The 13,195-nt window shown below is 46.1% G+C and overlaps 1 protein-coding gene across 5 annotated transcripts in view; it reads left to right on the top strand.

The window, feature by feature from the left end:
- The window catches only part of hivep1 (HIVEP zinc finger 1), a 37,653-nt gene extending 25,086 nt beyond the window's left edge, over positions 1 to 12,567 (top strand). For all 5 annotated transcript variants that reach the window (XM_037475163.2, XM_037475168.2, XM_037475166.2 and 2 more), the window contains exons 3-9: positions 671 to 724; positions 2,856 to 8,623; positions 8,722 to 8,855; positions 8,937 to 9,112; positions 9,515 to 9,616; positions 10,209 to 10,729; positions 10,918 to 12,567. In XM_037475163.2, coding sequence (XP_037331060.2) covers positions 671 to 724; positions 2,856 to 8,623; positions 8,722 to 8,855; positions 8,937 to 9,112; positions 9,515 to 9,616; positions 10,209 to 10,729; positions 10,918 to 11,988 — 7,826 coding nt within the window. In that variant the 3' untranslated portion in view covers positions 11,989 to 12,567. The remainder of the gene's footprint in view (positions 1 to 670; positions 725 to 2,855; positions 8,624 to 8,721; positions 8,856 to 8,936; positions 9,113 to 9,514; positions 9,617 to 10,208; positions 10,730 to 10,917) is intronic.
- The last annotated feature ends 628 nt before the right edge of the window (positions 12,568 to 13,195 follow it).

Here is a 13,195-nt window from a genome sequence, read left to right as displayed (position 1 = left end):
TTTTGTGTGTAAATCACAACTCTTTCACAACTCGCACTGGAAGGAATGATCCCTGGACGTGGATCCTCCCGATGTACACAAGCCCTGCAGCGGTGATCCCCTCCGTTCCACTGTGTATAAGCCGTTCACGCCACATTGATTAATGTTGATTACAGGAACACAAGGTCAATACTGTCAGCTCCCACACCTCCGTATGCTTGTGCAGAAACGGCTTCTTCACCTGCTGGATTGTGGGTGACGAGTGTGACTTCCCACAGTGCTCTAAATGGTATTTAAATATGCAAATAGGACCGTGGGACAGTACTCGCTCTGTGATAATGACAACAAACCCACATTGACCTGTTCGCAAAACTTAACCCGGGTATCCTACACTCTCAATGCGGTGATTTCTAAAAGTGGGTGTGCTTGCCTGTGTTATTGTCTGTGCACGCAGGGCTTGCCCCCCCCCCCCCCCCCCTCCCCCCCCCTCCCCTCGTAATTACAGTAGTTTCCATAATGGAATAGTGCGCGCTCTCTCCCTCTCTCAGCTGTGGAGGATCTGAATCTGTTTTTCATTTGAAGGACCGTCGTCCTGCTCCAGCCGTGTGGGAAGTATCCATCAGTCACATTCTGCACCGCCGTGCAGTCTCTGCGCGCTCGGGCTGAAAGTGTTTCTGTTCGTGTCTTGCAGATAAAATCGAAGAGGCACAGAAAGAGCTCAAAGACCCCAAAGGCTCACAGAAAGGTAAGGTGTTCTCCTCAAGCTTTTGAATGAACACTAAATAATTGCTTTTAGTTCTGTTTGTAAGGAGAAGCCGGTGAAATGTTCCCTCTTTCTATCGAATGAAAGTTTGCTTTGGTGTTCTTCACGTGCCAGATTGAAATGAATAAAATGCCTGCTGTGGTTTCACTAAAAGCTCAGAGTAAATGTGATCCACTGGTCAGGAAGTGTTTGTATTAGTGGTGCGGAAAATATTCATCATACAGTACATTTTATTCTTTTACCTTTTTCCTTTTTGTTTGGTTGTCATTTAATGACCATCCATTATTATTTATTTTAACCAGAATGCCCGTAATGATAATATTTGGTACCTAGTTGCTGCGAATCATAAAAGTTTATTTGGCTAGTCCATTCAATCGTGATCATTCATAAATATAATGTTTCACTGTACACAAAGCAATCTTTATCCAAAATGTATTTTAGATGTTGCTATATTTTTATTGTGTGTGTGTGTGTGTGTATATATAGAACGATGCCATTATAACACACGAGGAACATTCAAATTCTTCTTTTAAGGGCTTTGATGTGAAACTACATTCAAATTGAGAAGCCAGTTTGTTTGAGGCAAAGCGGCTTCCTGTTCTCATCACCGCGACATTGTCCCTTTGCGAACTTTAACTGAATCCTCCACAGTGAGTAACATTGGGTGGAGACGCTAAATAGAAAGAGTGAAAACAAGAGAATCTCAAGGTGCAGCAGGTACTGAGGTCCGTGGAGGCCAGTTAAGCGCTGATCCCTAGACAGAAGCTGTTTAACGCGTGGATCATTCAGCCGCTGTCCTCATCATATCTAAAGATCACAAGCGTCATCACATTGAATAATTAGAGAGGGGGGGGGGGGGGGAAGTTTGGTTGATGTGATTCCTATCCCACGATGAGCCATAACAGCTTTTTCTAAGTCCCAGTTAAGGACAGACAAAGAACAAATAATTTTTGTTGGCAAAGTGCTTTTTTTAAGATGGAAAAGTTGTGTTGAAGTCATGGAATGTCTTTTACAGACTTGTCCTAGTTGTGGGTGCGAAGAAGGAATCTTTTTCCCATGTCTCTGAGTAGCAGGGTGTGCGTTGTGTGCGTGTCACATTGGTTGTGTGCAGCTTTAAAACGGTTGCAAGTTTGTGTGGAGGGTGGATTAACTTATGTAAAGACGAGCGTTCCTTAATCTACTTATACTGGAGACCTTGAGGGATCCGTGACCTCATCTTGGGAAATACCTACACAAGCCAGGAAAGTGTGACAGGGCACTGCTAATCTTATGCAACAGTCCTTAATAACACACAGCTGACAAATGATGGGACTGCATGCTATGGGTGTGCCCTTTATGAAACAGTGCTGCTTTATATTGAATGCAGTTTTGAAAGCACTTTCATTCTCTGATCAGCCAAGCCTCTACACGGCGACAGTCTTATGCTATGAAGCGCGTGGGCCTCTGTGGTATTTGTCACATAACAAATCAAATAATACTAAGGCTGATTTGTCTAATTTATGAAAATATATATTTTCATCCAATTGATTAGAATAAAGGGGTTCAGCTTTAGTGAAAGCTTTTCAGATATTAAATATGAAAGGTTCAATGTTTACAGTGTGAGGTTTTTGGATTATAATTGCATGTTCTTTCCCAATTTTGTGTATGCCTTTATGACAAAGAAATCCAACGTAATTGTTTTTAAGTTTGGCAGCGTAGACATCTAACTGTTACGTCAGTGAAAACAAAACTACTGTAATGACTCAATGATGGTTGGTCTTAGAAAGAAATATGTTGGCTGAAAAAGGTTATAAAGCAACTGACAGTATTCTACGTGATAAAGCTTAAATAAATTGAATGGCAGATAAAAATCTTGTATATTTATTATTTGGGAAATACACTTAAAATGCTACTCTGGGTTCAACCAATATTATTGATGTTATGTAACTAAAATATATAATCTCTGAATGTAATATAATATGGTTGAATTGTATGCATTCTTTGTTTTTATTAACTTCCATTAGTTTCATGAAGCTACCAATTAACATATGAAATAATGTATTTTCTTTGAGGACTTTTGAGCTCACAGTGCTGGGAAAGTTTTAATGGGCTTTTTTGTTTCCTTCTCCTACAGGGATATCGGAAAGCAGTAGAAGAAATGCAGATAGCATTAAAGGCCTGAAGCGGAAAAAGGTTGTCACAGAGAATCGGTTTGAGAAAATTCCGAAATCACCGGTGAAGAAGCCCCTGAAGTCAAAAACATCTGCGACTGTGCTCCACGAAGCAGCGTCCAAAGAAACTACACCTTCTTCCTGCTGCTCCTCTTCCAACAGTCCTTCACACAATCCTTCAACATCACCCAGTGAGGAAAGAGACTCCCAATATGGCCAACCAGTTGCGACATCCCCTCACAAGGGGCCACCTTCCACCGACGCTGAAAGGCTGAAGCAGGACGAAACGACTTCCAGGCGACCATCGCTTGAGCCCGTTGTGGGTGAGGAGGGCCCGTTGATTGAAGCGCCTCCGTCTAAAGACAGCAGAGATCCCAGCTTTGAGGGAGATCCTTACCACAGCAGTGCTCCACTTGATGTCCTACTCAAGGCGATGGAGCCTGACTTTAGCACTCTGGCCGAGAGGAAACACTCCTTGCAGGACGCAGCCATCGCGAAACCAGCTTTCACCCGTAATGCTCCGTCTAGTTGTGAACTAACAACAATGTCAGCTGTCAATATTGGTCTCCAGAACCAACCTTCCCCAATGCAGACTTATTATATCGACAAGCAAGGCAACGTTATTGGTATTGCAGCACCACTACAGGGAAATGTGCAGACATCTACGCAGGGTACCCCCCTGCAGTCCTCTCCACTTGCTACACCACATTATATGCCAGAAAAGCCTAGCTTGCACATGAGCTTTAATACCAGACAATCAACTATAACCCATGCACCTGTTCCCTCAGGCTCTAATGCTTTGCCACAAAGCCAACCACCAGTTGTGCAGACATGCCAGTCCCTCTCAGCAAGTGTTCCAAGCACTGTTCAGGTCCCAGTTACACCTTGCAGCAACCCAGTTCAGATGACCCCAGTGATGACTTTTGGCATTGATCAGGTTTCTAAGGACCAAAAGCCAAAGAAGCCTGGAAAGTATGTTTGTGAATACTGCAGTCGGGCATGTGCAAAACCCAGCGTGCTGCTTAAACACATCAGGTCACACACAGGAGAAAGACCATACCCCTGTACAACCTGTGGCTTCTCATTCAAAACTAAGAGCAACTTGTACAAGCATAAGAAATCACACGCTCATGCTATAAAACTGGGTCTCATTGCTCGATCTGAATCTGGAGGCGGCTCCCTCTCTCAAGAATCGGACAAAGCCCTGGGAACACATTCAGAGGCAGAGGAAAGTGGAGACAGTGACGAGGATGGTAGCACTGCAGATCTGGACCCCGACTCATCACAGAGTAGTGTGGCAGCTATGTCTGAAAATAGTTCACAGAGCGTAGGTACAACCCAAGCCGGCCACGGGGAGGCCGACTCCTCAGCTGTGTTTGAGTCGATTAAACCGGCCTCAGGTCAGAGAGCGTATGAGCCCAAAGTGACGGCTGCACTTCCAAGAGTTGTTGTATACCCAGTTAATGTCTCCCCCCTAAGGGCAGATAGCCCGAGAGTTACATGTGCAGCACCTGAACCAGCGGCTGCACAACGGCAACGAGAGTTCCAGAATGCTAATATGAGATCAAGCATCACAGTCCTGTCATCTCTTAAAGAGGTGGACGGTACAAATCCCTCACTAGATACTGTGAGTGAGGATGAAGACCAACAGTGCAAGTCTCTGCTCTTAGGTGGACATGCTCAGCTGCAGAGGCAACAAGCGACAGACTTTTCTCAACAGCAGCAGGCCAAGTGTCTACTAAGCCCTCGCAGTTTGGGAAGTACAGATTCTGGCTATTTCTCCCGTTCTGAAAGTGCCGACCAGGCAATGAGTCCACCCAGCCCATTTGTAAAGATAACGCCACCAGTGGATGTCGACATTGCCAAAAATACCCATCCCAATGTCCCTCCAATGGTTGCCACGGTAATGCATGTAGCAGCTGAGCAAAAGCCGCGAGCCACAGAAGGACAGATGCGTCCACCATTGGAAGCCAAAGCCCTTTCTCTGGAAGAACGGATTTCAAAGTTGATATCTGATAATGAGGCGGTAGTTGACAATAAGCAGCTGGACAGTGTAAAGCCAAGGAGGACATCTCTCTCAAGGAGAGGTAGCATAGATTCTCCTAAATCATACATATTTAAAGACTCCTTTCAGTTTGATCTTAAACCAATGGGGAGACGGTCAAGTTCCAGCTCAGATATCCCCAAGTCCCCATTTACACCTACTGATAAATCAAAGCCAGTATTTCTTCTCTCTGTTCCTTCTCAATATTCGCCAATGGATTGTTTGCCAATAACAAGAAGTAACTCTATGCCTACTTCACCAGGACACTCTGCTCTTCCTCTTAATGTTGCGCCCCTTCCCTACCCTCTGCGAATTTGTCAGTCATTTGATGAGAAAATGAGTTCGTTTAATGATGAAGTATTTTCATCAGCCCCATCAACCCCAAATCCAGCATTACATTCTCGTACCTTAGTCAGACAAGCAGCAGTGGAAGACTTCACCACAAGTGAGGGGCATGGCCTCCCCACTGTTCGCTCAATGGATGAGGCCTATCATGGTCCATGCAGTTCCACAGAGCTGACACAAAGAAGCAGATCTTTTGAGCACGGTCAGGACAGAAACAGAAAGCCTCAGCAGAACAAAGGGACAATGTATGAGTGTGAAACGTGTCGTAATCGGTACAGAAAGTTAGAAAACTTTGAAACTCACAAGAAATTCTATTGCTCTGAGCTTCATGGTCCAAAAAACAAGCCAATCACGGTTAAAGAAACGGATCAAGACGTTTTTCACGTGCAGCCGACAGTCCTTAGAATAACTACTGGGTCGGGAATACTTGATCAACAGACGTCTATTAGGAAGAGAAGGAAGATGAAAAGTGTTGGAGATGAGGACGATCAATCTCCTACTGACACCATTCCACCTTGTTCAGTTAGTTTTGAACTACCAACAGCTTTGGCAAGTCAGAATATTTGTCCGCCTGCTGTAATTGTAGACATACAGCCCAAAAATAATCAGTCAAATCTACCCCAGATTCAGCTCTTAAACAGAAGTAGTAATACTTCAGACTCCAGACTGTCACCAATCCGAGAAACCCAGATCGGTACTTCTACTAAAGGAGACTTACATAGGCAGGGCAGTGGTACTTCAGTCATCAGACACACCAATTCTCTCAGCAGACCAAATTCATTTGAAACTGAAACCATTGAAAGGGCCTCTCCTGTTGATATTTTGGAGAAAGATCCCCTCAACCAACTTAAAACTGATGCAATAGCAAATGTCTCAGCTGACAGCTACAATGAAAAAAGGTCCCAATCCAAGAAAGCTGACTATGAACAAGAAAGGAAGGAACAATACACAGATGGCGCTGTAGCAGCAGTTGGCGACAACACTACTCCTGTCCATCAGTCTCGCTTAGTTCGTCAAAACAACATCCAAGTTCCTGAGATTCTGGTCACAGAGGAGCCTGATAGAGAACATGAAACACATACTGCTGAGCCATCGGATAAGCCTGCAGATCAGTTCAGCTGGCCTCAGAGAAGTGAGAGTTTGTCAAAGGTACCAGCAGAGAAACTTCCACCAAAAAAGAAAAGAATTCGTCTTGCTCAAATGGATCACTCCTCAGGTGAATCCAGTTTGGAGTCAAGCCTCTCGCGAAGCCTCAGCAGGGAAAGCAGTCTTTCTCGATGTTCCAGTTTCTCAGCCTCTTTTGACAGAGATGAGCCGTCTCGATCAGAGAGTCCTTCCAGGGGGGAGTGTGTCAACAATGTTCCAGAGCCTAAAGGTTTGCCAATCGTGTTCAACACCCTTGGTGTGCCTGGTATGATGAGACGTGCCGCATCTGAACAGATCACTTGTACTCAACCATCAGTGGAAATCTCATGCGACTACCGTAGCAAGTCCTTTGACTGTGGCAACGTATCCCCCAGCAGATCTCTGTCACCTACTGGCCAGACAAAAAGTGGACAAATCCCCCAAGTTTCCCAGGTGCCACTTATTGAAAGAAGGCGGGGGCCATTAGTTCCCCAAATGTCTTTAAAGATAAGCCCAGAGAGTCAGCGACCTGTTCGGAAAGGTGTTATTCCTCAAGATAAACCTCCCGTTACGAATGTGAACTCTTTAACTCAGAGTAGACCCCAGCAGATTCACATTGCCAATAGGCGCAACATGGCTCAGCCTTTCATCCTGCACACTGGAGAAGCACCCTTGCAAAAGAATGAGCAGATGGTGCAAAGCATTCATTTGGGTTGCCCAACTCAGCAGCCCCAAGTCTATGGCCTGCCACATCCATGGCATCAAACATCAAGGGTTCATATATGCCAAAAGATGCAACCACCTCTGAGCCAGATCTTAGTTTGTCGTGAGAATATTCAGATCAAACCAGCCAACTCTGAAGAAAAGAAAGAAAGAAGTTTAGTGCCCAAATACCAACTGCAGTGTCCCGCTCTCAGAGCAAGCCAAACATTTTCCTTCTCCAGCACACAGGGCACGCAGATAGCCTTGCCAGTTTTAACAATACCTATTGCTAATCCAATTTTGACCAGGTCAGATGTACTCGAAAATGTATACGTTGGTCAACACAATCAAACGGCTTCGGAGATTACGACACAGACTGTTGTTTTGTCAGGTGAACAGCACAGGGGCCCCTTTGATCAGACCCAAGCATGTGTTATACCATTGCCACAGATCCTCATCACTCATGAGCACATGCACCCTGCTCCCTCTGTGTCCAGTCAAAATGGCCTTCCATCCAATCATGGTGTAGAGAGTGATACTCATGTTGTACCAACTGCAAAGAAGGGCAGGCCTCAAACAGTTAGCAGTAACAGCCATACTGGTGAACAAGCAGCCTCTCTCGGGTCCTCACAATGCACACACAAACTGTCATCAGTGACTCTCTGCCCACAGCAGGAACCCACTGCTTCAAGTAAACGGATGCTGTCCCCTGCCAACAGCTTGGACATATATATGGAAAAGCACCAAAAACGGGCTAAGGATGAGCATGGCGTGGCTTGTCTAACTGATGGCAGGTCGGTCAATTATCTCAATGCGAAGATGTCAGAGGTTACCAGGCAGCGGAAGCTTACACTTGTACGGCAGGTTTGCACAACTGAACCGGTGGACAGTCCCATTGAAACTGAGGCCCCGCCTCTGCCGCAGGTTAAAACAGATGGGGAGAAGGACTCACAGGCTACTGATGATGTTAAGCCCATGTCACCTGACAGTACTGGGCTGAATAAAGAAACAAGCACAGTTATCCATGAGGAAGCAGGCCCTGCCCTTAGCAAAACACCTGGTGGCCAGGGTAACTCCCTGCCAGCTAGTAACATTCTGAAACCTCAGGAGAAAGCCGAGGAACACAGATGGACGCCTGCCAAATGTCCTATTAGGCCCTCCTGCTTCCACGGTGGTCAGGTGAAATTGACTACATCCGTGTCTGTGGTTAACACCAAAGACAGCCATCGCCTCTCTTTCCCCAGCTTGAAGACTGCCACCACTTTCACATGGTGTTTCTTGATGAAGAGGAAACCTCTTCATGTTCCACAGACTGACCTGAAGACGTCGGCCTATGCTGTCTGGACGGTCAGCCCTAACAACCACAACCTGCTTGGGTTGCCCACCAAGGTGGTCATGTCTCTGTTTGACTCCAAGCAGAGCTCCAAGAAAATACACTACACCTCGGCCATACGAACAAGTGGGAAATCGGACATCTTGTCTTACTCAGGCAAGCTGAAAGACATCATGCCCAGAGTAAGATATAATGCAGTTACTCAGTTTATTTCTCATTTAATGCTGATCTTTTTCTTATATTCAAACAATAACACATCGATCCCCTCTTCTCTCTGCAGGTGCCAATTACCCAGAGGTCTGTGTCACCTGAAAGCAGAAGTAAAGTGCCACCAGAACCTCAGGCCAGCAGCGAGTCGGAAAAGGATGTGGCATCTAAAACCGAGCCAAGAAGGGTCAAAATATTTGATGGAGGGTACGATTAAGAACTATTCATTAGATTTATGTAAATATTATCTTATCGTCTTATATTTTCTTTGACTTTCCTTTGCGACAGATACAAATCTAACGAGGAGTATATTTACGTGCGTGGGCGTGGACGAGGTAAATACATCTGTGAGGAATGTGGGATCCGCTGCAAGAAGCCAAGCATGCTGCGGAAACACATCCGCACCCACTCCGATGTCCGGCCATACCACTGCGTCCACTGCAACTTCTCCTTTAAGACCAAAGGTTAGTGCTCACCAGTTAATCAGTGCTGAACTATGACTACAGTATGATCCAGATATTAATCATCTATTTGATTTCTCAAAATGTAGTTTGTTTCTTTCATGATAAATGTGCTACCTAAATATAAACTTCATTTTTTTTCCATTAAATTCAAGAATTTGTTTCACTATTTCTTAAACCAAGACAGTATGATTCACTATTCCTTATCGAACTAGCCTACCCACGCCACACTCTGGAACAGTACTTTGTGTCAGAGCAACCCACGTGCATTTAAAAATGTCTTTTTCAGTTACTCACCCTCTACATACAGCTTGCCCAAAGACCGCATTCTCTTACATAAACTCCTTCTGTGCTATTGTTCGAGCTCTACCCACCTGAAAGACCTCGCTGCCTCTCTTCTTGCAGGGAATCTGACCAAGCACATGAAATCCAAGGCGCACAGTAAGAAATGCTTGGAGATGGGGGTTCCTGAGGGTCTTATTGAGGACCAGGATGCAGAGGACTCAGGTACAGTGCTTCACCGATAGCCCTGAAGGAGACGTACAAGAAGTGGTTTATGCTTTTGTTTAAACGGAATCACCTATTCCCCCCTCGGTCATGTCATGAGATATTAAACACAGATTGTACCCACTTGTGCTCTGTTGCTGTGTCGATCAATAGCTTTGCCATGTTCTAATTAGAAATTCTAAATGCAGCTCCTTCCTCTGTTAACTCAAAGCGCATGTGGGCGGCATGCACAGCATTTAGAGAGGAAATTGCTGCGTCTAATTTTAGAAAAAAAAAAAAAAAGGGCGAGAAGCTCCCTGAAAGCATTCTATGGGCCCAGTCTCTTAAGAGCATATTTGTTTTTCCTCCTCCGCCTGTGATGGAGCTCAGGGGCGAGTGGTGGTCTGGGGTGGGAAACACTGCAGCAGCACAAAGCCTCAGCGTACTGTTTTCTTAGTGGTGGGCTTTCTCAACGTGTGGAAGAAACCGACAAGATAATAGAAGATCTTTGATGACTAAAAGTGGTTCAACACATATGCTCTCACGTCAGCTCTGATGACTCATTTGTTCTACAGAATAACAGGAACAGACTTACATATTCTATCATCTACAGGGGACCGGAGTCAGGGGGGCAGTGCCGACCGCCAAGATTCAGATGGTGACGACTCCGATGGCCCTGATGATGAGGAGAACGACGACAACGAGGAAGAGGAGGAAGACAGCCAGGCAGAGTCTGGTCTGTCTACCAACCCCTCGGTCTCCGCCAGCCCTCAGCACCTCCCTTCCAGAGAGGCCGAAGTCCCTCCTAGCGCGCTGCTAGCCAAGATGTCAATCTGCTCGGCCTCCCTACCTCCAGCCTCTGACTTCCACGGAGCAGACTACGCGTCTGTCCCCATAATGAGCCCCGTGTCCCTGAGCAAGCAGATACTCATCGCTGGGTCCTGCTGCAGCTCAGTGCCCCTCCCAGACCCTGTTCTGCCCATTGCCACAACATCAGACCCCTACACCTCGGACACCGAGTCGGTGCACATGATGAGCCCGGTGTCCCCGTGCAGGCAGATGTCCATCGACTACCCTGACTTTGACGTGCCCCCTAGTCCTCCAGTGCCAGGCAAGGGCTCCAAGCTGAGCCAGGTGAGACCCATGTGTTCTCAATGTGTCTCTGTCCCCTCACCCCTGTCCGCCTCTTTTCTTTACCCACACTTCCACGAACCTCCTATGAATGTCGAGAAAGAAAAGGCTAGTTTATTCTGATTTGGCTTGAAGACCAATTCACGTAGGATTTGTGCTTGAATGCGACTGAATTGCTTCTCTTTCCACAGGACACCTCCTATGCACCTCCTGCTGTGGCGACCAGCGAGTTGGGCGTACCTGTGGACCGTAGCACTCAGACTTCCTCTTATGCTTCCCAAGGCCTCGTGCACTTTCCCCCCCAGGGTCTATCCCAAACCCCAGGAACAGAGACCCAGGCGCACCTGTTCAGTCACCTGCCCCTGCACTCCCAGCAGCCGTCTCGCTCCTCTTACAGCATGGTCCCGCTTGGGGGAATCCAGCTGGTGCCCGCTGGCCTGGCAGCTTACTCGACCTTTTTGCCGATCCAGGCCGGCCCCGTCCAGCTCACCATCCCAGCAGTGAGCGTCATTCACCGGAACACAAGCCCGTTGCCGGCCCCCAACACTCCTCCCCAACCAGAGGGCCCGCAAACCCGGCCTCTTGTGGTCCAGGAACCAATCGGCAGTGCTCTGCCTTGCTTCCCTTTGGGGCAGGTCACTGGCCTGCAGGCTCAGACAATACATCCAGTCGGTCTGGAGACACTAAACCTCATGGGGCTCACAAACACGGGCCTGGCGTCCACCCAGCTGCTGCCCCAGCAAGGGCTCACCCTGGGGCTGCAGGTGCTAGCTGCCAACCCCACCTCGCAAAGCAGCACCGGCCCCCAGACACACGTGCCGGGTCTGCAGATCGTTAACATCGCGCTGCCTGCCATCATTCCCTCTCTCAGCCCCGTGCCGGCAGAGAGGCGAGGCAGCCCTGAAGCTCAGAGTGAACAGTGGCGGAGCTGCGTGCCCGCGTCATCGCCTGCCCCGTTTAAGGTCAGCGGCTGTCCAGAAGTGGCCTCGGGCAGCAGAGCCCCCCCCGGAGGAGGTGGCGGCGGCGGCGGCCGAGGGGAGCTCACGCGCTCGGTTGAGAGGCAAGAAAGGGGTACGTCTCCTGGGCAGAACCGATCGCCAGCCCCCGAGAGAAGGGCAGACCGGGCCCAGGCAGCGCCAGCCGAGGCGGCTCGTGATCCGGCGCCTCACAGACCGCCGGCGGTGACCAGCTGGCAGAGGGAAAATGTTGACTATAATGAGGTATCCAGTGATGATGAAGACAGACTGGTCATTGCCACCTGAAACCCCCACGGGCAAAGCTCTTGGTCCCTTTTTGTAATTCTTGTCACTTTGTAAGACTGAAAACACTTTTCCGGGGGTTTGTTTCGTTGCAAATCACCTTTCAAAGCACAGATGCTGACATTCATATTGTATGTGCAATCATAAACTTATAATAATGACCAATCATTTTTATTTGTACTTTTTTTTTGTCAGCTCCAGACAATTTCTTTTTTGTACATGTTGTATAGACAATTGTGCCTTTAATGGAGTCTCTTGTTTAGGAACCTGTACATAATTCCTGATGGATTCAGTAGTGGCTTGTGTTTATTTCAAAAAATAGAAAAAATGGAGGATATTGATTTCAGGATTTGTCATTCTTCGTAAATTAAATTTATGGAATTATAAATGTTGTACTGGTATATGTACATTTCTATGGATTATTGGGCAATGTTTCTGTGTTCAGATGTTGTGTTCAACTATTTATTATAATCCATCTAGTGCCCATTATGATTGAGTCCATAGGTATGTGCATTATAGTAGCTTTACATTGCTGTATTAATATTCTTAACTGTATCAGTAAAAAATTTGTTTACAAACAAAGTGTTGTCACTGTCTTTCTGTCAGTTAAACCACGGTAACTCGGTACCTTCTGTATGTCTATGTAACGTGCCGTTTATTATACATCACATTTATTATTGTGGGGCCAACAGTTTCATTGGAGACATATTAGAAATCAAGAGAAAATTAATTGGCAACATTTTTGACTTTTGAACAAATGTTTTTGTTGTACAACTTGCTGACCTTTTACAGACCAAACAATCAACCAAGATAAGACTGGGGAGATGAATTTTTAATAAAAAATAGTTGCTCTACAGCAACATTAGACATACTGTGGCTTTTTGATCCACTGCTTGGAATTATTATAATAATAATCACTTATTTGATGGCAGTTTACAACCTACAGTGCTATTAACATTTGACATGCTATATACTGAGACTTTGACATAATATACTATAACTTATTAATGACTTCAAAAGAAGTCATTAATAAGTTACTGGTCTTACTCTACTATATACTATGACATTACTATATAAATTCTAGTATAAACTTGTTATACAGACAACACTTAACTTCAACTTTTTAAATGACTTTTGAAATGCTTTATAATCCTACATGTCAATGACAGTTTGACCCACTATATACACGGCTATTTTATTTTAACCTATT

This window comes from Pungitius pungitius, chromosome 17 (assembly GCF_949316345.1).
Source record: "Pungitius pungitius chromosome 17, fPunPun2.1, whole genome shotgun sequence".
Taxonomy (NCBI): domain Eukaryota; kingdom Metazoa; phylum Chordata; class Actinopteri; order Perciformes; family Gasterosteidae; genus Pungitius; species Pungitius pungitius.
Note: the sequence above shows the minus strand (reverse complement) of the source record. Positions and strands in the feature narration are given on the sequence as shown.